Raw genomic sequence first — 25,771 nt, 5'->3', positions numbered from 1 at the left:
AGGGTTTGGTCGACAGGAACATAGCCCACCGAGAAGGTCGAGACAGAGATGTACCCACCAGCAGCAAAGTACATGTCTCAGGACCGGAGTGCTTCAGTAGAGCCATCAGAGCCGCGGTGATTCCTCCCAACTTCAGGTTGGCAACTGGAGTCAGTAAGTTCACTGGTGAGTCCAAGCCTGATACTTGGCTTGAGGATTACCGAGTGGCTGTTCAGATTGGCGGCGGTAATGATGAAGTGGCAATGAAACACCTGCCTCTTATGTTGGAAGGCTCGGCCAGAGCATGGCTGAATCAGTTAGCGCCCAGCAGCATTTACACTTGGGAAGATCTTGCCCGAGTGTTTGTCAGGACATTTGAAGGAACTTGCAAGCGACCAGCAGGGTTGACAGAGCTGCAATCTTGCGTGCAGAAGCCGAATGAAACTTTGAGGGCCTACATCCAGAGATGGATTACATTGTATCACACAGTAGAGAACATATCTGATCACCAAGCAGTCTGTGCCTTCAAGGAAGGCGTTAAGTACAGAGAACTGAACCTGAAATTCGGTCGAACCGGAGACATGTCTCTGAGTCGAATGATGTAGATTGCCACCAAGTATGTCAATGGTGAAGAAGAGGATCGGCTCCGGAGTGGCAAGCTCAAGTCAGTCGCCCACGAAACCAGAGGAGGGAACTCCAGTCGGAAGCAGAAGCGGAAAGCCGAGCCAGCTGCTCCTGGAGAAGTCTTGGCCGTGACTCAAGGAAAGTTCAAGGGGAAGCTCAAAGGGCCTTGGAACCCCAAGAAGGTGAAAGACCAAGACGGAAATGATGTGTTGGATCTGCCATGTCACATTCACACAAAGAAAGATAAAGAGGGTAAACTCATTTATCCGAAGCATACCACTCGACAGTGCCGGCTCTTGATCCAGCAGTTCCAAGGGAAACAGCCCAAAGATAAGGAAAAGGAGTCGGACAAAGTTGAGGACAAGGAAGATAGTGATGATGGGTATCCCAGGTCAATTCTACCCTAATGATTTTTGCTGGTGTTGAAAGAAAAAGTCGATTGAAAGTTATCAACCGAGAAGTGAATATAGTCGCCCCGGCGACACCCAGTTATTTGAAATGGTCTCAGACTACCATCACATTCGACTAGTCCGATCACCTGGCGCACATAGCCACCCCCGGGAGGCAAACATTGGTGGTCGACCCAATTGTTGAAGGCACTCGACTGACCAAGGTTTTGATGGATGGAGGCAGTGGCCTGAATATACTGTATGCAGAGACGTTGAAAGGAATGGGCATTCCGATGTCTAGACTCAGTACAAGCAACATGAGCTTCCATGGAGTCATTCCTGGAAAGAAGGTTGAGTCACTCAGCCAACTTGCTCTTGATGTGGTTTTCGGTGATTCCAAAAATTACCGCAAAGAAAAGTTGACATTTGAAGTTGTGGACTTCCAGAGCGCTTACCACGCTATTCTAGGCAGGCCAGCTTATGCACGATTCATGGCTCGACCATGTTACGTGTACCTCAAACTGAAGATGCCTGGTCCCAGAGGTGTGACCACTATTACCGGCAATCGGAAGAAAGCGAAAGAGTGCTTTCAGAAAGGCTCAAAGATCGCCGGTGCTCAGATGGCAGTGGTAAAGCTGCAGGAATACCAGAAAACTGCAGACCCGAGTGATTTGTTGCGAGCTAAGAAACCCGCTACGGAATCAGCGTTTCAGTCGTCTGGTGAGATGAAGCCGATTCATATTCACCCGACCGACCCCAGTGCTGCTCCGACTCATATCTCTACGACACTCGACTCCAAATAGGAAGAAGCGCTCATCCAGTTCCTCCGTGAGAACTGGGACATCTTCGCATGGAAGCCTTCTGACATGCCGGGTGTTCCCAGAGGGCCGCCTGAGCACCGTCTACGAGTCGACTCAAAAGTGAAACCGGTCAAAGAACATCTTCGACGGTCCGCCGTCCAGAAAAGAAAGGCCATCGGTGAGGAGGTGGCTCAGCTCTTAGCAGCAGAGTTTATCCGAGAGATTTACCACTCCGAGTGGCTTGCCAATGTTGTCATGGTCCCCAAGAAGGACAAGTCACTTCGCATGTGCATTGACTTCAAACATATCAATCGGGCCTGCTCGAAAGATCATTTTCCTCTCCCCCGCATCGACCAGATAGTCGACTCGACTGCGGGATGCGAGCGCCTGTCTTTTTTAGACGCCTATTCTGGTTACCATCAGATCCGTCTGTATGGTCCCGACGAGATCAAAACAGCTTTCATCACTCCATTCGGGTGCTTCTGTTATGTTACCATGCCATTCGGCCTCAAAAATTCCGGAGCCACGTTCATGAGGATGATTCAGAAGTGTTTGCTCACTCAAATCAGTTGGAATGTGGAAGCATACATGGATGATATTGTGGTCAAGTCACGGAAAGGTTCCGACCTGCTGACTGACCTTGCTGAGACATTTGCCAACCTCAGGAGGTATGATATCAAGCTTAACCCATCAAAGTGCACATTCGGAGTTCCTGGCGGAAAGTTACTCGGTTTTCTCATTTCCGAACGAGGAATCGACGCCAACCCAGAAAAAGTTGGTACTATACTCCGAATGAAGCGCCCTGTGCGCGTGCACGATGTCTAGAAGCTTACTGGTTGCTTGGCCGCTTTAAGTCGATTCATTTCTCGTCTCAGTGAAAAGGCATTGCCTCTTTACCGACTGATGAAGAAGTCAGACAAGTTCGAGTGTACTCCCGAAGCTGATGCAGCGTTTGCAGAGCTAAAAGCCCTGCTCTCCACCCAGCCGGTGCTTGCTGCCCCAATCAGCAAAGAGCCTTTGCTGCTTTACATTGCAGCCACGGGACAAGTCGTCAGTTCAGTACTTACGGTCGAGCGGGAAGAAGAAGGAAAAACCTTTAAAGTTTAGCGCCCGGTATATTATGTTTCTGAAGTTTTGACCCCCATCAAAGCAAAGATATCCTCATTATCAGAAGCTTGTATATGGGATTTATATGACCACGAAGAAGGTTGCACATTACTTCTTTGACCATTCCATTACAGTCGTCAGCGACGCTCCATTGTTAGAGATTCTGCACAACAGAGATGCAACTGGTCGAGTGGCAAAATGGGCGATTGAACTCCTTCCCCTAGATATCAAGTTTGAGGAAAAGAAAGCTATCAAGTCCCAAGCAATTGCAGATTTCGTCGCCGAGTGGATTGAACAGCAACTGCCGACTCAAGTTCACTCGGAGCACTGGACCATGTTCTTCGACGGTTCTAAGATGCTGAATGGTTCCGGTGCTGGGGTAGTATTGGTTTCCCCCCGAGGAGATAAGCTCAGATATGTTCTCCAAATCCACTTTGATTCCTCCAATAACGAAGAAGAATATGAAGCACTTTTGTATGGGTTGCGCATGGCCATTTCACTCGGCGTCCGTCGTCTCATGGTCTATGACGACTCAGATTTGGTGGTGAATCAAGTGATGAAGGAGTGGTACGTCAGAAGTCTAGACATGACCGGTTATTGCAATGCAGTGAGAAAGCTAGAGAAGAAATTCGAGGGGTTAGAGCTGCATCATATACCCCGACTGAAAAATCAAGCAGCTCATGATTTGGCAAAAATAGGTTCCAAGAGAGAAGCCATTCCCAGTAATGTATTTCTGGAACACGTCCACACACCATCAGTTCAAGAGGATCCTTTCACCGAAGAAGTCCCGCAACCAAAAAGTGCCACGGATCCGAGCTGGCAGAGTGTGAATGGGGGTAGTGGCTATTGTGGAATTTTGACAACTCTATGCCAAGGCAGAATGTGGGAAGAGGAGGAGGGAGAGGTGGTGGGGAGAGGGGAGGCCGTGAACCTAGGGGTAGAGGAGGAGGATGGGGACGTGGAGGTGGTGGCCGAGCCAACCTGGACCGTGGACTAAATGCACATTTCAGATATGGAGTATTCTACTCAAGATGTCAGGTTAAGCGGTGAGGTGGTGCCGAGGGGAGCAAGGAAAAGGTTGGTAAGCCAAGATGGGACAATCAATGTTCATGGACATCCTAGTGTGCCTATACATCCGGGTACCGTGGCAGAGAAAGTATTGCAGATCGAGGCTGCTCCTCCAACACATGTTGCTGCTACTTGTACACCGGGTAAGAACCCAATTGTCAAGAGAAGGCGCCAGGGGGAAGGAGAAGACGAAGATGTAGAGGACCCAATGAATGAGGCGGCATCCCAGATGGATGGCCGCCAAGCCTAATGAGAACCTTGTGCTGGAACTGCCACGGGATTGACGACCCAGTGACAGTCCGTGAGCTCCGAGAGCTCATTCAGGAGTGTGCGCCGTCGGTGGTTTGCATTGTGGAAACGCAATTGTCAAAACAGCGTGTGGAAGGTTTGACGTCTATGTTGGGCTTTGAGGGTGGTTTTGTGGTAGCCAGGAGTGGAAGAAGCGGAAGGTTGGCTGTTTTTTGGAGACATGGTTTGAATTTTAGAGTTAAGAACTTCTCCCGGTATCACATTGATGCATGGGCGGCCGAACCGGGGAAGGAGGACTGGAGATTGGCTTGCTACTATGGTGAGGCAAATCGATCACTTAGGCAGAACACTTGGAACACCATGACCGGCTTCGAGGTGAATCCACTCTTCCATGGTTGTGTATGAAGGAAATATGCCCTAGAGGCAATAATAAAGTTATTATTTATTTCCTTATATCATGATAAAAGTTCATTATTCATGCTAGAATTGTATTAACCGGAAACATAATACATGTGTGAATACATAGACAAACAGAGTGTCACTAGTATGCCTCTACTTGACTAGCTCATTAATCAAAGATGGTTATGTTTCCTAACCATGGACAAAGGAGTTGTCATTTGATTAACAGGATCACATCATTAGTTGAATGATCTGATTGACATGACCCATTCCATTAGCTTAGCATCCGATCGTTTAGTATGTTGCTATTGCTTTCTTCATGACTTATACATGTTCCTATGACTATGAGATTATGTAACTCCCGTGTGCCGGAGGAACACTTTGTGTGCTACCAAACGTCACAACGTAACTGGGTGATTATAAAGGTGATCTACAGGTGTCTCCAAAGGTACATGTTGGGTTGACGTATTTCGAGATTAGGATTTGTCACTCCGATCGTTGGAGAGGTATCTCTGGGCCCTCTCGGTAATGCACATCACTTAAGCCTTGCAAGCATTGCAACTAATGAGTTAGTTGCGGGATGATGTATTATGGAACGAGTAAAGAGACTTGCCGGTAACGAGATTGAACTAGGTATTGGATACCGACGATCGAATCTCGGGCAAGTAACATACCGATGACAAAGGGAACAACGTATGTTGTTATGCGGTCTGACCGATAAAAGATCTTCGTAGAATATGTAGGAACCAATATGGGCATCCAGGTCCCGCTATTGGTTATTGACCGGAGACGTGTCTCGGTCATGTCTACATTGTTCTCGAACCCGTAGGGTCCGCACGCTTAAGGTTACGATGACAGTTATATTATGAGTTTATGCATTTTGATGTACCGAAGTTTGTTCGGAGTCCCGGATGTGATCACGGACATGACGAGGAGTCTCGAAATGGTCGAGACATAAAGATTGATATATTGGAAGCCTATGTTTGGATATCGGAAGTGTTCCGGGTGAAATCGGGATTTTACCGGAGTGCCGGGAGGTTACCGGAACCCCCCGGGAGCTATATGGGCCTTAGTGGGCCTTAGTGGAAGAAGAGGAGAGGCGGCCAGGGCTAGGCCGCGCGCCCCTCCCCCCTAGTCCGAATAGGACAAGGAGAGAGGGGGTCGACGCCCCCCTCCTTCTCTCTCCCTCTTTTCCCACCTCGCGAGTCCTATTCCAACTAGGATTGGGGGAGAAGTCCTACTCCCAGAGGGAGTAGGACTCCTCCTGGCGCGCCCTATGATGGCCGGCCTCCCCCTCTTGAACCTTTATATACGAAGGCAGGGGCACCCCTAGAGACACAAGTTGATCCACGTGATCATATTCTTAGCCGTGTGCGGCGCCCCCTTCCACCATAGTCCTCGATAATATTGTAGCAGTGCTTAGGCGAAGCCCTGCGACAGTAGTACATCAAGATCGTCACCACGCCGTCGTGCTGACGGAACTCTTCCCCGACACTTTGCTGGATCGGAGTCCGGGGATCGCCATCGAGTTGAACGTGTGCTAGAACTCGGAGGTGTCGTAGTTTCGGTGCTTGATCGGTCGGGCCGTGGAGACGTACGACTACATCAACTAAACGCTTCCGTTGTCGATCTACAAGGGTACGTAGATCACACTCTCCCCTCTAGTTGCTATGCATCACCATGATCTTGCGTGTGCGTAGGAAATTTTTTGAAATTACTACGTTCCCCAACAGTGTATTGTGGACTTTAATGAGATTCTTAGAAGAGAAGAGCAGATTGGTCCCAATGAGAGGGATGAAGCCCAAATGGCAGGTTTTCAAGAGGCTGCCGATGTGTGTGGCCTAGCTGACATCGGCTACATAGGTCTTGATTGGACGTTTGAAAAGAAAGTAAGAGGAGGGCAGTACTATCGTGTTCGGCTGGATAGGGCGCTGGTCTCAACGGAGTGGAGCTCCATGTTCCCGTTTGCCACTCTACGTCACTTACAAGCAGCAAAATCAGATCATTGCTCGATCGTCTTATGTAATGAGTTAGATGCTGTAAACAATCGTATTGCAATAAACAAGCCTTTTCGTTATGAGAAGATGTGGGAGACGCATGATGATTTTTCCCCTATGGTTGACCGGTTTTGGGCGGCTGAGCAGGGCGAGACGCTACATGACCTGAAGACCAAAATGGAGCGTTTGGCAGGCTCACTGTCGAGTTGGGGCTCTAAAACCTTTGGGCATGTGAGGGCTGAGCTACGACGGCTGAAAAGGTGGCTGACTAATTTGAGATCGGACAATGCTAGATCTGGGCCATCCTATGAGGAGATCAAAGTTCAGGATAGAATCGTGGAGCTCAATTTTTGTGAAGAAATAATGTGGAGGCAACGGTCAAGAATTCAGTGGCTAGCGGAGGGGGATAGCAACACTAAAAATTTTCACCTAAAAGCTTCTATGCGGAAGAGAAGGAACCGCATATCTCAGCTTCGGCGGGAGAATGGTACTGTATGCAGCGATGAGGAGGAGATTCGTGGTATGGCCAGAGAGTATTATAAAAACTTATATACATCTGAAGGTACTATAGGAATGGAGGAAGTGTTGTCCCACATACCTAGAAAGGTTGATGATGGTATGAATGACATGCTATGTGCTCCATTCAAAGATTCAGAAGTCTAGGAGGCCCTCTTTCAAATGTTCCCGACTAAGGCTCCGGGCCCGGATGGCTTTCCAGCACATTTCTTTCAAAAGAATTGGGGCGTTTGTGGGGAAGAAGTTACCAAGGTAGTGCTACGGGTGCTTAATGGGGAAGAGTCTCCGGAGGTGGTTAATAGGACTTTCATGTCATGATCCCTAAGGTATTGAATCCAACCACCTTATCTCAGTTTCGACCGATCAGTTTGTGCAATGTGATCTTTAAAATTATTTCAAAAGTTCACGCCAACCGGTTGAAAAGGATCTTACCAGAGATTATTTCACATGAGCAGTCAGCATTTGTTCCTGGGCGACTTATTACTGACAATATCATAGCAGCTTGTGAGTGTTTGCACTTCATGAAACGATCTAGGAGTAAGAAGAATTCGCACTGTGCGTTAAAACTGGACATGATGAAGGCTTATGATCGCGTGGAGTGGGAGTATTTGCAAGCAGTGCTGGAGAAGCTGGGTTTCAATCATTCGTGGGTGATGAAAATCATGGCATGTGTATCTACAGTCTCATTCTCAGTGCTAGTAAACGGGGATATAACAGAGGAGTTCAAACCCTCTAAGGGGATCAGGCAGGGAGACCCTATCTCCCCATATTTATTCTTATTGGCAGCAGAGGGTTTATCTTGTCTGTTGAAATCAAAGAGTACCAATGAGGATGTGAAGGGAGTGGTGATAGCCCCAACGGCGCCCCCAGTTAACCACCTATTATTCGATGATGATTGTTTGCTCATGTTTAAGGCAAATTCAGGGGGTGCGCAGATTATTAGAGACACCATTCATCAATACTGTGAGGCATCCGGGCAGAGAATCAACCTCACAAAATCTAGCATCTTCTTTGGAAAGGGATGTCGAGAGGAAATAAGGAATGTAGTGAAAGGCATTCTGGAGGTCACCAATGAGTCACTCTCGGAGAAATACTTGGGCTTACCTACTAAGGTGTGCAGATCAACAAATGGGACTTTCAAGTATATAAAGGACAGACTATGGGGGAAGATTCAAGGCTGGATCGAGAGGTGTCTAGCAGCAGCAGGTAAAGAAGTCCTGATAAAATCTGTTGGTCAAGCAATATCAACTTTTTCCATGTCCTGTTTTCTACCTTCCCGAGGGTTGTGCCAAGCTATAGACACCATGATACGATAATTCTGGTGGGGAAGCAAAAATGGCGAAAGAAAGGCATCATGGGTCTCCTGGGATGTACTTACTATGCCTAAGTACATGGGTGGCTTGGGCTTCCGTGACACGCATCTTTTTAATCTTGCAATGGTAGCCAAACAAGCGTGGCGTTTGATACAAGATACTGAATCTCTAAGTGCGCGCTTGCTGAAGGCCGTTTACTACCCTTCTTGTGAAGTTTTAGATGCAGAGCTTGGGAATCATCCATCTCAAATATGGAGAGCTATTGTTCAGGGAAAGGAGGTCCTCAAGCAAGGCCTAGTTAGAAGAATAGGAGACGGGAGAACCACGAGCATTTGGAATGATAATTGGATCCCGAGGGATTTTATGCTGTGTACTGTACATCCTCGGTCCACTAATCCACCTGAGTTGGTAGCAGACCTCATCGAAAGCGTGGAGAGGTGCTGGAACAGAGGAATAGTTCTTGGAACACTTACAACCTATTGACGCCCGGGAGATACTTGGCATACCATTATCGACCATCCCTACAGATGACTGCTGGGCATGGCAGTATGAACGCCATGGCCATTTCTCTGTAAGGTCTTGCTACCGAATGCTTAAAGAAACCAAGAGGAGAAGAGAGGATTGGCTTGAGGGGATTGGAGGGAATTCAGATAGCAGTGCAAAAAAGCAACAATGGTGCGGCTTATGGGGGACTAAGGTTCCAGCAAAGTTGAAAAACTTCTTATGGAGGATGGCTCATAACTCAATACCAACCGAGGGAGTCAAATGTCATAGACATATTTCTAATTCTAGTTTGTGCAAAATATGCAATGGAGCCGAGGACAACTGGAAGCACGCCCTTATTGATTGTCCAATGGCAAAGTGTGTCTGGGCTATGGTGGATGAGGAGCTAGTTGAATATATGATAAAAATTCAAACCGGAGATGCAAGGCTATGGCTTGGTGAGCTTCAGCGGACAACTAATGAAGGTCAGTTTTTGAAAGCGATTGTGACACTATGGTCCATCTGGTGGGCTAGAAGGAAGGCCATTCATGAAGAACAATTCCATTCGCCTCATTCAACTCTGTGCTTTATCAATAGTTACATCGCAGACCTGGCTCTAGTACCAAAGAAGCAAGAGGTGAAGCATGGGGTTTCGAGACGCACTAGCTCAATGCAGAAGTGGCGTCCTCCTCCTGCTGTGGGTTGGGCGAAGATGAATGTTGATGCTGCGTTATCTCGCAATGGTGAAAGGGGAGCCCTGGCAGTTGTGAGCCGGATCATACAGGCTTCTTCCTTGGAGCATCGGCACTGATGTGCGAAAGTGTTACTGATCCAGAGATCCTAGAGGCAATGGCATGTTGCAAGGGGCTATCTCTGGCTCTTGACTTAAACCTGCCACAAGTTCAGATTAGCACCGATTGTTCAGCAACAGTCAAGCATATCGGAGAGGCATACTTGGGGCCCAGCAAAGTTATTATGGACTAGATCAAGATGAAGAAGAATATGTTCCAAACCATGGAGATCATACATGAAAAACGCGAGTGTAATGTTGAAGCGCATGTGCTTGCAAAAGCTGCTACTTCTTTGCCCTGTGGACGCCATCTTTGGCTCACAGGAACCCTCAAAATTATTTGTATATCTACTATGACTGTTAATCTTTAATAAAGCAGCTTTTATCCCTAAAAAAAACCACAACCCGTGCAAAATGTGTGCGCGAAATGCAATGTATTGTGTGGCTCTAGCTTCACTGCAAGTAATGGTCAAACCTGCTGCTAGTTTGTCCAGTCATGCAGAATTTCTGGGCCACTATTGGCAACATCTAGATAATTTCTCAAGCTTAGGCTTCATTGGTCATACTTTTCTTCTCATCTGCTATTGCGTGGTTCTAGCTACACCATAAGTAATGGTCAAACCTGCTGCTAGTTTGTCCACTCATGTAGAATTTCTAGGCCAATTGGCAACATCCGGAGAATTTCTCAAGCTTTGGCTTCATTGGCCATACTTTTCTTCTCATCAGCTATCTATAAATACGCATGGCTCTGTCCTAACAAATTCACTCATCCTCCTACAGCAAAGCTCGAGCACAGCAAGAGCACTAAAGCTAACTAGAGCTTCCAGCAATGGCGACCTCCGCGGTGCTCTTCCTCCTCCTCGCTGTTTTTGCCGCCGGTGCCAGCGCGGCCACCTTCAACATCAAGAACAACTGCGGCTCCACAATTTGGCCGGCGGGCATCCCGGTGGGTGGGGGCTTCGCGCTGGGCGCAGGCCAGACGTCCAGCATCAACGTGCCCGCGGGCACCAAAGCCGGGAGGATATGGGCTCGCACCGGGTGCTCCTTCAATGGCGGCAGCGGGAGCTGCCGGACCGGCGACTGTGGCGGCCAGCTGTCCTGCTCCCTCTCCGGGCGGCCACCAGCAACGCTGGCCGAGTACACCATCGGCGGCGGCAGCACCCAGGACTTCTACGACATCTCGGTGATCGACGGCTTCAACCTTGCCATGGACTTCTCGTGCAGCACCGGCGACGCGCTCCAGTGCAGGGATCCCAGCTGCCCGCCGCCGCAAGCCTACCAACACCCCAACGACCAAGCCACACACGCCTGCAGTGGCAATAATAACTACCAGATCACCTTCTGCCCATGAAGGCTGTTCACGTCGCACCACGAATCAATAAAAGGCGTACGTAGATATACGGCCCTATAAATAAAAGGCGTGCTGCTTAATACATCACATTATCATATTACAACCACTGTACTACTACATGTTAGCCCACTACTATGAACGTTTCATTGATATTTGAGTACACAGTACAGGGCAATAAAAATTTACCTATCTACCCTAGATTGGACAGCACCCTGACCCAGTAGGGTCAGCCATTACTATTACTTGCTCATGCCGATGTCACGACTTTGACATCGGTGTGGCAAAGGAGCCACCCCATGTGCGTGAACAGCACATGAGGCCCTACGCGGGCCACTATGTGTACAGCTAGCTTGTTTGTTTCAACATCAAAAGAAGTGGACTATTCTCCTGCATGTTGATCTGTGGTGTTTGTTTTGAAGCGACTTGTTGTTCTTCTTTTCTTTCAGATTTGCATCACGTGAATAAAAATGAGACCAATTTAAGGGCTAACCCAACTCCAGCTGTCCAGTCAACGGGTCGACACCCTGTCGTCAGATTTGTGTCATGTCAAAGGCCTTTTTGCGGGCACGGAGGGGGGAAAAAGGCAAAGGATTTGCCACGGGAGGCGAGTTTTTGACCCGAAGCCTCTTCCTTTTCCTTTGCATCAAGTCAATTGGCTCACATCCTTTTTTCCCCTGGTCCCATCAGCCAAGGCACCCAACATGAAATATTAACATGTATGCAGAGTTGGTTCGCTGCCGCAAGCGACGCTGAGAGAGAGTTCATGATCCAGGGACTATATGGGCTGTGGTTAGCAAGGAATGAGGTGGGAGATGGTAAGAAAATTACAGATCCCCGGGTAGTGGCAGAATGTGTTTTCAATCATGCACTGGAGTGGCTCTCGGTGCATGCAAAACAGGCAATGATGCGAATGGAAACAGCATGGCCAAGGATGGATTAAAGTTAATACAAATGGTGCTATGTCGAAGGTGCAACACAAAGGGGGAGGCGGATATTAGTGCTAATCTTGTTACAAGGTCTGTCAGATATTGCATTAGACTTCAACTCCATGCATTTGTTCAGTATAGGCTAGTTTGTACGTGCATGCATTGGCTTTCTGTTTAACAAGTAATTCGGAATGGAGGGAGTAGCAAATAACTAGGACCTGTCACGCGTATGTGCACGTACAGGTATAGATCGAGTCATAGTGAATTTGGTCAGCTTCCGAACGATTCTCCGTGGGATGGCGTGGGTAAAAAGGATCCTGGGGAGGTTTTGCATTGTAATCGGCCACGTTCAGTTGTGCGTGCTGCCGGAAAGAATAAGAGGAGAAAACAAGATAAGAGGACGGCAGTTGCGCCTTGCAAAATCTTGTGTCTTTGTGTTCCTCTCTCGTTTTTCCTCCACCGTGTAAGCGTCTGTACTCCGGCCTGTATACAGAGCCTAGTTGTGGCCGGAGGCGAATCGGCGGCGGTGTGTAGCGATGGGAGATCAGTCACCGAAAAAGAGTGACGCTGGTGGCGGCGAAGAGTACACGCCGCCGAGCAAGAGGCTGGGAACCAGAGGCACCGGCGATGGGATGATCATTGTGGCCACGCCGGCTGATCCAATACACGCAGCTGACAAAAGGTAATTATCAGTTGTGGGCAGGAAAGATGAAGATCATCCTCAAGCCAATGGGTGTGTGGTCTGCGATCACCGAAGAAGACGTCCATTAGGCCAAGGATCAAGGAGCCATGACTGATATCTCGCAGTCTATTCCCGACGACTTGATGATGTCCATCGTGGAGTACGAGTCAGCGAAGGAGGCATAGGCGATGAATGTGTAGTGCAGGCGCGCATCAGCTACTTACAAGGCGCTTCGAGCGGCTAACCATGGAAGATGGCGAAGAAGTTGGCGCGTTTGGGCGCCGACTCACCGCGTTCGTCGGAGAAATTTGAGCACTTGACGAGAACTTGTAGGAGTACGCTGTTGTCAAGCGGCTGTTCGCGGCGGCCCCGGATCGCTTCCTGCCGATAATCGGGACAATCGAGCAATGGGGCGACGTCAAGAAGAATCAGTCGTCGAGGCCATTGGGCGGCTGCGGGTGTTCGAGGAGAACGACTCCGAGCGGCGCCAAGACCATGGCGACGACGGCGAGAAGTTGATGTTGGTCTCACGCGCGCAACTGGAGGCACTGGTCCGGGAAGAAAAGAAGAAGGGAGAGGGCTCCAGCAACGGCGGCAAGGATGGCGACTGGCGTGACAGTGGCCGCGACCGAGACGGCGACAAGAAAAGGTCCCGCTGCAAGTTCGACAAGTCGAACCAGCTTCGAGTGCGGGCAGAAAGGACACTTCAAGTCCGAGTGTGGGGTGTGGAAGAAAAAGAAGGCACTCCTAGCTGCTGCCGACGTGGACGACAAGCCGGCGCTGTTGATGGCCGTGGCATGTGAGGTTGCGCCAGTCGTGGAGGTGAAGGAGGTGCTTCGCCCCTTGGCTGTCGAGGCCGAGTTGGAGGCTGCTAGGGCCGAGGCTAAGCAATTATGCGGCAAGCTGGCCGAAGCCAATGCGAAGCTGTATCCTATGTCCCACGGGTACATGACAGAGGCAAAGGATGTAGCGGCTGCAAGTGTTGATGACGAGTATATGTTGCTCCTCGAGTCCGTGAAGGCTGAGATGCAGGAATCACAACGCCTGCTCCATGAAGAGAATGTCGAGCTGCATGTTGTGGTGAAGAATGCAATGGCAATTGCTGTGCAAGTTGGCACAGCAATGCTTGCAACAACACCGGCGGCAACGACAGTGACTCGTACCGGCTTGCAGTGTCCAGCGCCAGACCAAGAGAGGGTTCGTTCTTCTCGAAAACAAGGTAAAGCCCAAGAGCTAGTATCATCCATATCTCAGTTATGCAAAGTGAAGGTGCATCCTGTAGCAGATTGAGTAGAGAGGATTTTCCTGCATGAAAGGAAAGTGAAGCCAAAACTGGGCTCTAGTGATGTGAATCATAAGAACACTTGGTATTTGGATAGTGGTGCGAGTAACCACATGACCGGCAGCCGAGAAAGTTTTGTTGTGCTGAATGAGTTCATAAAAGGAAGTGTGAAGTTTGGTGATAATTCAGTGGTGAAAATTCTTGGCAAAGGCACAGTGTTTCTCCAGAGTGTAAGCGGGCAGCAAATACTTCTTCATAATGTTTATTGTGTCCAAGCTCACAAGCAGTATACTGAGTCTTGGGCAGCTAGATGAAGAAGGGTGCAAATCAGTGCAACGCCATGGGTTCATGAGTGTATTTGATCCATAGATTAAGATCGCGGGAGAAACGATTTCGCGGCGGCCTCTCCCAGCAGCTATTGCGGCCGCCATAGCGGGCAATCGCGGCAAATAGCGGAAATTTTTCTGGTGGGAGAGATGATTTTGGAGGGTTTTACTGATTTTTGAGCTATTTAGAGGGATATATAGAGGATTTCGCGGCAGCTGCCATAGCTTAGCGGCAAGGCTCCCGGGCAGCTATAGCGCAGCTATCGCGGCTATTTCGTGGGCTATTTTAATCTATGATTTGATCGCTCTGGGAAGCTGCTAGCCAGAGCAAGGAAAACCAAGAATCGACTCTGTGCTGAATCTGAAGAAAGCGGCAGATGTATTCAATTCAGCTACAATGACAGCAGCTCAAAGCGGATGTTCTGCTCGGTGGCGCAAACGTGGAGCCGGCATGAGGGTGCTCGGTATGCAAAGAAATAAATTGAGTAACAAGATTAGGGAGATGATGTTGGTGCTAATCTTGTTACAAAGTCTGTCAGATATTACATTAGACTTCAACTCCATGCATTTGTTCTGTATAGGCTAGTTTGTACGTGCATGTGTTTGTACGTACATGTATTGGCTTTCTGTTTAATTAGTTTGAATGTAGCAAATAACTAGGACCTGTCACGTGTATGTGCAGGTACAGTTATAGATCGTAGTGAATTTGGTTAGCTTCCAAACGATTTTTTGTCGGATGGCGTGGGTAGAAAGGATCATGGAGAGGCTTTGCATTATAATCGGCCACGTTCAGTTGTGCGTGCTGCCGAAAGGAATAAGAGGAGAAAACAAAAAAAAAAAAGGACAGCAGTTGCGCCTCACAAAATCTTGTGTCTTCGTGTTCCTCTCTCTTGTTTTTCCTCCACCGTGTACGCGTCTGTACTCGGGCCTGTGATCCAACAGTGGAGTGATCCTACGGGATCATGAAGTATGGGGGGGGAGCTGCAACGTTCTTACCCCGCGCTACTGACCCTGAAGTTGCTGAAATGTTGACTGCAAGGAAGAGGGGGGTTAAACTAGCGACAGAATTAGGAGTACAGAAAATTCAGCTGGAACTTGACAACAAAGGGGTTGTCTCCATGTTGAATGACCGAAGCAAGAATCTCTCAGCACTGGGGCCTTATATAGAGGAGATCAAAGAGATGCTTCGACCTACACAAGAGTACAAGGTCATCTGGACTCGGCATACAGCTAATCTAGCTGCTAATGTTTTAGCTAGAGAGGGTGTTAGCAATGATTTAGAGATAGTTTGGCCTGATGTGCCACCGGAGTGCATTTTACATATTGTAGGGAACGAGATTCCCGACGTTGTTTAAGTAATAAAGTTGCAAGTATACCTAAAAAAGCCAGATTTGGCTAATCGAGCAAAACATATAACTCTGCCTAATATGAACAAGAAATTTTGCTTATGATTTTTTTTGTCAAGACCTAGTTAATTAGTCAGAAACTGGTGAGTATATGATTAACAAGAGCTCCTTTGAAAGCCTCGCAACAATCAGCGTCACTTGGCGCGCTCTCAGTCGTCCGGCACATGTCGTGCTCTAGACGCTCCCTTCAGATTTTGTTTTTCTTTTATTTTTTCGCACGCGTTTTCGGCTTTTAAAACAGGTTTTTCGACGTTTTGGTTTTCCACCGGTCTTAACTTTTGGATCGGAATTTTTTTTCTGAAAAAATATTTTTTTTTGCATGAATAAACGCGTTTTCTATTTTTTTTTCATTCCATGAGAGGCACGATTTTGCTTCCGAAAGAGGCACGGTTGTGCTTTAGCGAGAGGCATGGCCGTGCCTCTTAGAAATGAAAACAAACGCGTTTTCTGTTTTTTTCCCTTCCGAGAGAGGCATTGTTTTGCTTCCGCAAGAGGCACAGTTGTGCTTTCACGAGAGGCAGGGCCGTGCCTCTCGGAAACAGAAAAAAAAAACGTGTTTTTTTTCTTTCGCGAGAGGCGCAGTTTGCTTTCGCGAGAGGTATGGATGTGCTTTCGCGGGAGGCACGGTTGTGTCTCCTCGGAAACGAAAAAAAACGTGTTTTCTCTTTTTCTTTTTTCCTTCCGCGAAAGGCACGGTTTTGCTTCCGTGAAAGGCACGGTTGTGATTTCATGAGATTCATGTACATGCCTCTATCGGAAAGGAAAAAAACCCGTGCTCCCGGTTCGATTTTTTTGTCCGGTTTTTTCGTGAAAAAAAGTTCGTCAAAACCTATCAAGATGGGATCTAGTTTTGAAAATCTCGATGCGAGGAATCTAACGGCGAAAACGGTTCGATATTTGGATGCATGGTTTAAGAGATAAAATATTTTGAATAAACGAATTTACGAAAAAAGGGAAAACTTCCAGATTGCGACAAGTGGCGCCTATGCAGTGTGCCACTTGTCGCAACCTGGGAAGGTGAGGTGATCTTTGCAATGAGTACTCCTCAACTAGTGATTTCGTCTAGCGTGTACTACAAGACTACACGACAAGCCTCTGTAATGGCGGAAGACGGACGAACATGCATTGAACGGGCGCAGTAGAAATTTGTCCCGTCCCGTTTAGTAAACATCTCTCCGATTTTGAATAGGCGCGGACACCGGGGACGCGGCATGGGCGGCACCCTAGGCCAGCGAGTCGCTTCAATGCCGGCATCAGTGAGAGGTCATATCCTCTCTGAGCCGACATCAATGCGGAGTGGCTGCTCTAGAGCGGCATGAATGCGGGCAGATGGCTTCAGGCGGGAGAGGGTTTTTGGTGTGGGCGTGGCAGCAGTTCGAATGCCCGCGAAGCCTCCCCGCGTCCCCGGTTTGTTTCCGGTTTGTAGTACAAAGCACGTCCGGACTGGTCGGTGCACGATATAGGAATGCGTTGGATGGCAAAACACGTCAGGTTCGCGAATACCGGACGCTTGCGGACGGTTTGAGGGTCAGCGTTGAAGATGCTCTTACCGTTTAAGAAGAAAGAAAATCTAACAAGAACTAAGAAAAGAAAACCAATGGTGGCGGCAAATTAGGACAGAGCAGAGAGGGCCGAGTGGCTCCGCTTTGGAAGGTGAGACATCGCTTTGCATGCAACGCGGGCAAGGGAAGGTGAGATATCGCGTGCGTGGTGTTCCGCTCCTTTCCCGATCACACCAATAATTCCATATCATGAAGAGAGATGAAACAAACTGCAACATAGTACTTCCATTGTTGCAGAGACACTAAAAAGGCGGACTGGAGTCCTATGGTGGAAAGCATGATGAAAGGGTAGTAAAATCACAACAAAAGACCCCATATTTCTAAATATAAGCAACTCATCACTAATTCGTTTTTGGGTGTCTCCTCGAGTCCTCATAACCACATCAGACAACCGAATGATGCCGTAATTAGTATTGACTGTTCCAATGAGCAGCCGATGCATATGGCACTGGCTTAACTCATGAAGAACAGTACGTTTTGAGACTTTGAAGTGGGCTATCATCAAGACCGAGGAAAAGCATCCCAATAATAATCTGGTCTTGTGATGGATTAATAAGGATAGCAAATCCAACTTTGTGGGTTCACTAATTAAGTTCCTAGGCAGGCCAAACAGTTCACACACATGCATGTTATGTAAAGAAAAAGGATAAAAATATGAAATGATGGTGTGAAAAAGGATAAAAATAAGAGGTGACCGATAATTCCATATCATGAAGAGAGATGAAACAAACTGCAACATAGTACTTCCATCGTTGCAGCGACAATAAAAAGGCGGACTGGAGTCCTATAAATTCAAAGGGGAACATCGGCATACTTCACCATGGTGGAAAGCATGATGAAAAAGTAGTAAAATCTGCTGGAATTTAGTCTATTTTGGGCAGCCCAATAACTATTTCAGAAATTCCTAATAAATCCTAGAGGCCCACTTAGCCCATTTGTGCAAGGCAAGGGATACTACTAAAGTTTAGTCCCACATTGCTAGTTTAGTGGGAGTTGGACCTCCTTATAAGGGAGGTTCTTTCCCCACTTGTACGAGCATGAGAATAAGAGGGATATCCACGCGCGCTCCTCCTCCGCCGCCCGCCGCGCCGCGCCGCGCCGCGGGTTGCGGGAATAAGCCGAGCCGATATCTCCAGCGCTTCTGCTGCTGCTGTCACGTACGTGTTCTTGTTCCTTGTTCTAGTCCTTGTCCTACACATGATAGGTTCTACTTCATATATGCAACTAGTTCTACTGTCTGCTATAGATATGCTAGGCTACGGTTCATATATGCAGAAGCTATTTACCTTCTCTCTGTCAGAACGCATGACTTGTTTTATCTCTATTATATTACTCATGCTTTATCTAGTATTTCTGTTAATAAAATCATTTGGTAAATTGCTCATATTTCCAACAATCCAAAAACCTTATTATAGGCAATTTACCCCTAGTGGTTTTGCTGCTTCCATGAGACCTCCTATGTTTGAGGGTATCCACTATAAGAGGTGGCGCGTGAGAGCAGTCTTATGGTTTCAAACCATGAGTTGCTATGCCGCCACTCTCGGTAAACCTGAAGGAGAGCTTGATGCTCAACAGGCACAAGCTTTTCAAAAAATGGATACTCTGTTTAAGGCTGCTCTCTTGAGTGTTCTTGGTGAGAACATAGTTGATGCTTATGCGTCAATTGATAATGGAAAAGATATGTGGGATGCACTCGAGGCCAAGTTTGGGGTCTCGGATGCTGGCACTGAGCTGTACATCATGGAGCAATTCTATGATTACAGGATAACTGAAGAGCGCTCCGTGGTTGAGCAAGCTCATGAGATACAGTCGTTTGCTAGAGAACTTGAGCACTTCAGTTGTATGCTACCGGACAAGTTTGTTGCCGGAGGTATCATCACTAAGCTTCCTCCTTCATGAAGGAACTTTGCTACCTTGCTGAAGCATAAGAGGCAGGAGTTTTCCGTCCCGGATCTCATTGGCACTCTTGATGTGGAAGAAAAGGCGAGAGCAAAGGACACACGTGCTCAAGGTATTGAGGGAGGATCTAGTGCCAATGTGGTACAGAAGCAGAACTTCCAGCCCCACAAGTTCAAGAACAAGGGCAAGTTTGATGGAAAAGCAAAGTTTGATGGGAAGAACAAGGCTATGCAACACACAAACTTCAAGAAGAAGAATGACAAGAAGAAAGGTGCTTGTCATGTGTGTGGGGATCTTGATCATTGGGCTCCTAGTTGCCCTAATCGCTATGACAAGCGTCATCCTGGGAAAGGCGGCAAGACCGCTAATGTTGTCATTGGAGACACTGACATGAAGGATGCTGGGTATGGTATATTTCCCACTATTCTTTCAGTATGTCATTCTCCTGACTGGTTGATTGACACGGGTGCTAATGTGCATGTATGCGGTGATATTTCCATGTTTTCGTCTTATCAGACCGTAGGGACTTCAACCGTGCTGATGGGCAACAGTTCAAGTGCTTCTGTTCGTGGTGTTGGCACGGTCGATCTGAAGTTTACTTCGGGGAAGATCGTGCGGCTGAAGAACGTGCATTATGTCCCCTCCGTCAATAAAAATCTTGTTAGCGGATCTCTTCTGTGTAGAGATGGCTACAAGCTTGTCTTTGAGTCAAATAAATTTGTAATATCCAAGTATGGAACCTTGTTGGTAAAGGCTATGAGTCAGGAGGCTTGTTTTGTTTATCCTTATCAGACGTTTGCAATAAAGTTGTTAATCATATTTGCAACAATAGTGAATCCAATGTGTGGCATTCACGACTTTGTCATGTTAACTTTGGTTGCATGTCGCGACTAGCGAAGTTGAACTTAATCCCTAGTTTCACTACTGTCAAGGGATCTAAGTGTCAAGTGTGTGTGCAAGCTAAGCAACCTCGTAAGTCTCACACGACTGCGGAAACGAGAAATCTTGCACCCTAGAGCTCATACATTCAGATCTATGTGAAATGAATGGTGTTTTGACAAAAGGTGGAAAGAAATATTTCATGACGTTAATTGATGACTCCACTAGATACTGCCATGTGTATCTTCTGAAATCTAAGGATGAGGCTTTGAACTTTTTCAAGATCTATAAAGCTGAAGTGGAAAACCAACTTGATCGAAAAATCAAGAGGCTTAGGTCCGACCATGGTGGAGAGTATTTTTCCAATGAATTTGATGCTTTTTGTGTGGAACATGGTATAATCCATGAGAGGACGCCTCCCTATTCACCTCAGTCAAATGGGGTGGCTGAAAGAAAGAACCGTACTCTAACTGATTTGGTTAACGCCATGTTAGATACATCGGGTCTCTCCAAGGCATGATGGGGGGAGGCGATATTGACAGCATGTCATGTCCTGAACCGAGTCCCCACAAAGAACAAAGAGATAACTCCATTCGAGGAATGGGAGAAGAAAAGGTTAAAACTCTCTTATCTACGAACATGGGGTTGTTTGGTGAAAGTCAATGTTTCAATTCCAAAGAAGCGGAAACTTGGACCAAAGACTGTGGATTGTGTTTTCCTGGGATATGCTTTTCATAGCATTGGCTATAGATTCTTGGTTGTAAAATCTGAGGTACCTGACATACATGTCGGTACGATCATGGAGTCGAATGATGCGACTTTCTTTGAAGATATCTTTCCCATGAAGGATATGGCTACCTCATCTAATCAGGAGATGCCTAATTCATCGAATCAGGAACCAGTTACAATTACCGACCTACAATTTCGATGGAACACTTTGAAAGTCCTGTGGAGGAGAACAATGAAGTTCCTATTAGGAGCAAGAGACAGAGGACTGCAAAGTCCTTTGGTGATGATTTTCTTGTGTACCTCATAGATGACACTCCCAGTTCTATTTCAGAGGCCTATGCATCTGAAGATGCTGACTACTGGAAGGAAGCGGTTCGTAGCGAGATGGATTCCATCTTGGCAAATGAAACTTGGGAGATAACTGATCGTCCTTATGGGTGCAAACCTATAGGATGCAAATGGGTATTCAAGAAGAAGCTTAGGCCTGATGATACTATTGAGAAGTACAAGGCTCGGCTCGTTGCTAAGGGTTATACCCAAAAGGAAGGTGAAGACTTCTTTGATACTTACTCACCTGTGGCTCGACTGACCACTATTCGAGTTCTACTTTCACTAGCTGCCTCGCATGGTCTTCTCGTTCATCAAATGGATGTTAAGACTGCTTTCCTAAATGGAGAGTTGGACGAGGAAATTTATATGGAACAACCAGATGGGTTTGTACTAGATGGTCAGGAAGGGAAAGTGTGCAAGTTGTGAAGTCATTGTACGGACTTAAGCAAGCACCCAAACAGTGGCATGAGAAGTTTGAAAGAACTTTAACAGCTGCAGGCTTTGTTGTGAACGAAGCTGATAAATGTGTGTACTATCGCCATGGTGGGGGCGAGGGAGTTATCACTCCTGTGCTTGTATGTTGATGACATACTGATTTTCGGAACCAATCTGAATGTTATTAAGGAGGTCAAGGATTTCCTATCTCGTTGTTTTGAGATGAAGGATTTAGGAGTGGCCGATGTCATTCTAAACATCAAGTTGTTGAGAGACGATGATGGTGGGATTACATTGCTTCAATCTCACTATGTGGAAAAGATCTTGAGTCGCTTTGGCTATAGTGACTGCAAGCCCTCTCCAACACCATATGATGCCAGTGTGTTGCTTCAAAAGAATCGAAGAATTGCTAGAAACCAATTGAAGTATTCTCAGATTATTGGCTCGCTTATGTACTTAGCCAGTGCTACAAGACCTGACATCTCTTTTGCTGTTAGCAAACTGAGTCGGTTTGTTTCAAAACCAGGACATGTGCATTGGAAAGCTCTAGAAAGAGTTTTGCGTTATTTGAAAGGCACTGCAAATTATGGAATTCACTACACCGGGCATCCAAAGGTGCTTGAAGGGTATAGTGAGTCAAACTGGATCTCGGATGCTGATGAGATAAAGGCCACGAGCGGTTATGTATTCACTCATGGAGGTGGCGCTGTTTCTTGGAAGTCTTGCAAGCATACCATCTTAACGAGGTCAACAATGGAAGCAGAACTCACAGCACTAGATACAGCTACGGTTGAAGCAGATTGGCTTTGCCGGCTCTTGAATGACTTGTCGGTTGTTGAGAAATCTGTACCGGGTGTCATTATGAACTGCGACAATCAAACTGTGATCACGAAAGTGAGCAGTTCAAAGGATAACATGAAGTCATCAAGACACGTTCAGAGAAGGTTAAAGTCTGTCAGGAAAATGAAAAACTCCGGAGTTATTGTGTTGGATTATATCCAAACGTCTAAAAATCTGGCAGATCCTTTTACTAAGGGTATATCACGTAATGTGATAGATAATGCATCGAGGGAGATGGGTATGAGACCCACAATATGAGTTGTTCACAGTGGTAACCTATTCTTTGTGATCGGAGATCCCGTGAATTAGATGTGGAAGACAAGCTGTTGGTCAACTAAGAGGAGAGTATCCTTACTATTTATAATACCACTCCATGAAGATGCAATACTCTCCTAATCTGCATGGCAGGTTGATGTATATCTTAATGTGTTCTAAGTGGCTTATTTAAGAAGAGATGTTATCCTACAGAACATCTTTTGAAGAACACACCTATATGAGTCTGATTGTCAAACGTCGCAATCTATGAGAGTAGGGTTCTCTCTAGTAAACTCATGAAAGGTCACGGAGTATGACGCATAAGCTCCACCCGCGGGGAAGATCCATGGTAGCCACGTATCGGTCAAGGCTTTATGTGAAGCTAGATTCGCAGAAAACTTGCAGTTCAAGGCCCAGTCCACTGTTCAAGTTGCTTCCTAGTGTGGCATAGAGTTCTAGGTGGAAGTTCAACTTAACAGTCTCCACTGCAGTACCGGTATATAAAACAGTGTTTTGAAACCAAAGGCAAATTTCTGTGTGCCTCTGGGATCTAGTGGGGGATTGCTGGAATTTAGTCTATTTTGGGAAGCCCAATAACTATTTCAGAAATTCCTAATAAATCCTAGAGGCCCACTTAGCCCATTTGTGCAAGGCAAGGGATACTACTAAAGTTTAGTCCCACATTGCTAGTTTAGTGGGAGTTGGACCTCCTTATTTACCTTCTCTCTGTCAGAACGCATGACTTGTTTTATCTCTATTATATTACTCATGCTTTACCTAGTATTTCTGTTAATAAAATCATTTGGTAAATTGCTCATATTTCCAACAAAATCACAACAAAAGACCCCACATTTCCAAATATAAGCAACTCATCACTAATTCGTTTTTGAGTGTCTCCTCGAGTCCTCGTAACTGTAAGGACATATTTATCCCTAAGTGTTTTGGTGATTGATGACAACGCATTTGCGGACTAATCGTGTGCCATGAGTTTTCCAGACTCTTCTCTGCTAGGCACAAGACGATTGGGTGCCCCTCGAAGACTGACGAAGACGGCGTCTTTTCTACGTTTCTTTTTGGTGGATTTGAGTCGTAGGAAAGCCGTACTATTAAGAGGGGGTCCGTGTTGGAAAGGTTTGGGTGGAATCATCACGTACATGTCTCCTTTTATCCCCTCCTTCTTCCTTGGAGCTTCCTCCGTTTTTCCTGCCTCCTTTGACTGGCTGCTGTTGTGGTTGCGGTAGTATTGCACCTGGATCAACGGTAGTACCGTGGGCATCCACGGTAGTATCGCGCGGTGGCGCGGTAGTACCGCTGGTGCTCACGGTAGTACCGCTCCCCTGGAGCCGCACTACCGCTGCCCACCAGGCTAGTGTCGCCCCTTTGCGGTAGTAGGAGCGGATGTAATTTTTTACATCCGCACCTGCCGTGGTAGTACCGCTTTCGCCGTGCGGTAGTACCGCGCTATGCGGTCAGGCAGTAGTACCGCCCCTCGGCAGTACTACTGTGTCGAGTTTTTGCTACTTCCGTTTTTTTGCGGAACTAGGCACGGAAGTTCCCCTTCCCCCTGGACGGGACTTTTGCCTTACGGTAGTACCGCATTGGGGGCGCGGTAGTACCGTGCGTGCAGAAGTACCGCCCCCAGCTTGCGTCTGTTTCCCTGACTGGGGTCGCGGCAGTACCGTGGGACGGTACGTTAGTACCGCACTGCCGTGCGGTAGTACCGCTTGGTTGCAAGCAGAAGTACTGCGCGGCCTTGCGGTAGTACCGTTGGCCAGGCGCAGTAGTACCGCTGGCCGCGGGCTGGTTGGTGGGTAACGGTTGGATCTTTTCCACACACTATATAAAGGGTCTCCTTCTTCCCCGTTGACTCACCTCTTCCACCATTAAAGCTCCATTATTGCTCCAAGCTCCATTTTCGCCCGATCTCACTCCCTAGCCAACCAAACTCGTTGATTTGCTCGGGAGTGGTTGAGAAGGCCCCGATCTACACTTCCACCAAGAGATATTTGATTCCCCCTACTAATCCCTTGCGGATCTTGTTACTCTTGGGTGTTTGAGCATCCTAGACGGTTGAGGTCACCGCGAAGCCATAGTCCATTGTGGTGAAGCTTCGTGGTGTCGTTGGGAGCCTCCAATTGAGTTGTGGAGATTGCCCCAACCTCGTTTGTAAAGGTTCGGTCGCCGCCTCCAAGGGCACCAATAGTGGAATCACGGCATCTCGCATTGTGTGAGGGCTGAGGAGATTACGGTGGCCCTAGTGGCTTCTTGGGGAGCATTGTGCCTCCACACCGCTCCAACGGAGACGTACTTCCTCTCAAAGGGAAGGAACTTCGGCAACACATCCTTGTCTCCACCGTCTCCACTCTTGGTTATCTCGTGCCTTTACTTGTGTAGCTTATTTGTTTCATATATCTTGCTTGCTTGTGTTCCTATTCGTGTTGCATCATATAGGTTGCTCATCTAGTTGCATATCTAGACAACCTACTTTGATGCAAAGTTTAAATTGCTAAAGAAAAGCTAAAAATTGTTAGTTGCCTATTCACCCCCCCCCCTCTAGTCAACCATATCGATCCTTTAAATTGGTATCAGAGCCTCGTCTCTTTATTAAGGACTTTACCGTCCAAAGAGTATGGTTGATACCGTAGACGGTGCGGAGGAACACTCCGGTGTGAATCCTATCTCGTCTACGGGCGATGGGGGAACTTCGGTCTCTCGTGAGGAGTTCAATGTGGCCTTGGAGACATTGAAAACCTCCATGACGACCGAAGTTGAAAGCATGTTTACTAAATTTCTTGAGGGGCTTAAACTATCCACCGCACCGTTGAAAGTGGGTGATCCCGCCATCAAGGTGTTGGATGCTATCCCCGACAAGGGGGAAGCTAGTAGTGAAAAGGCTCCTTCTTCTAGGGGCAAGAATGGCACCGGCATCTTTGCCCATGTGGAACCACCACTTGTTTATGGTGGACCGGTTCCTTCCACTCATTTGAATCATGCCGGTCCTCCCCCTAAGATTGTGAAAAATGAGGATTTTGATTCTTGGGTTTACCGCTTTAAACGTCATTTAAATCATGTGAACACTAACCTTTGGAGAATCATTGAAGAAGGTTTCTATCCACATGATCCAAGCAACTTCACTCCTCGAGAAGCCGCGGACA

The 25,771-nt window shown here is 47.3% G+C and overlaps 1 protein-coding gene across 1 annotated transcript; it reads left to right on the top strand.

Moving 5' to 3' along the window:
* Window positions 1-10,467: 10,467 nt before the first annotated feature.
* LOC125523669 (pathogenesis-related protein 1C) lies at window positions 10,468-11,457 on the top strand. Its single transcript, XM_048688727.1, has one exon. The coding sequence runs from the start codon at window positions 10,544-10,546 to the stop codon at window positions 11,063-11,065; it is 522 nt and encodes a 173-aa protein (XP_048544684.1). The 5' UTR covers window positions 10,468-10,543; the 3' UTR covers window positions 11,066-11,457.
* The last annotated feature ends 14,314 nt before the right edge of the window (window positions 11,458-25,771 follow it).

Source organism: Triticum urartu, chromosome 7, assembly GCF_003073215.2.
Source record: "Triticum urartu cultivar G1812 chromosome 7, Tu2.1, whole genome shotgun sequence".
Lineage (NCBI taxonomy): Eukaryota > Viridiplantae > Streptophyta > Magnoliopsida > Poales > Poaceae > Triticum > Triticum urartu.
Note: the sequence above shows the minus strand (reverse complement) of the source record. Positions and strands in the feature narration are given on the sequence as shown.

What these genes read in the sequence shown, in the direction of transcription:
- LOC125523669 (XM_048688727.1), top strand. Translation starts at nt 10,544, where the DNA reads ATGGCGACCTCCGCGGTGCTCTTCCTCCTCCTCGCTGTTTTTGCCGCC.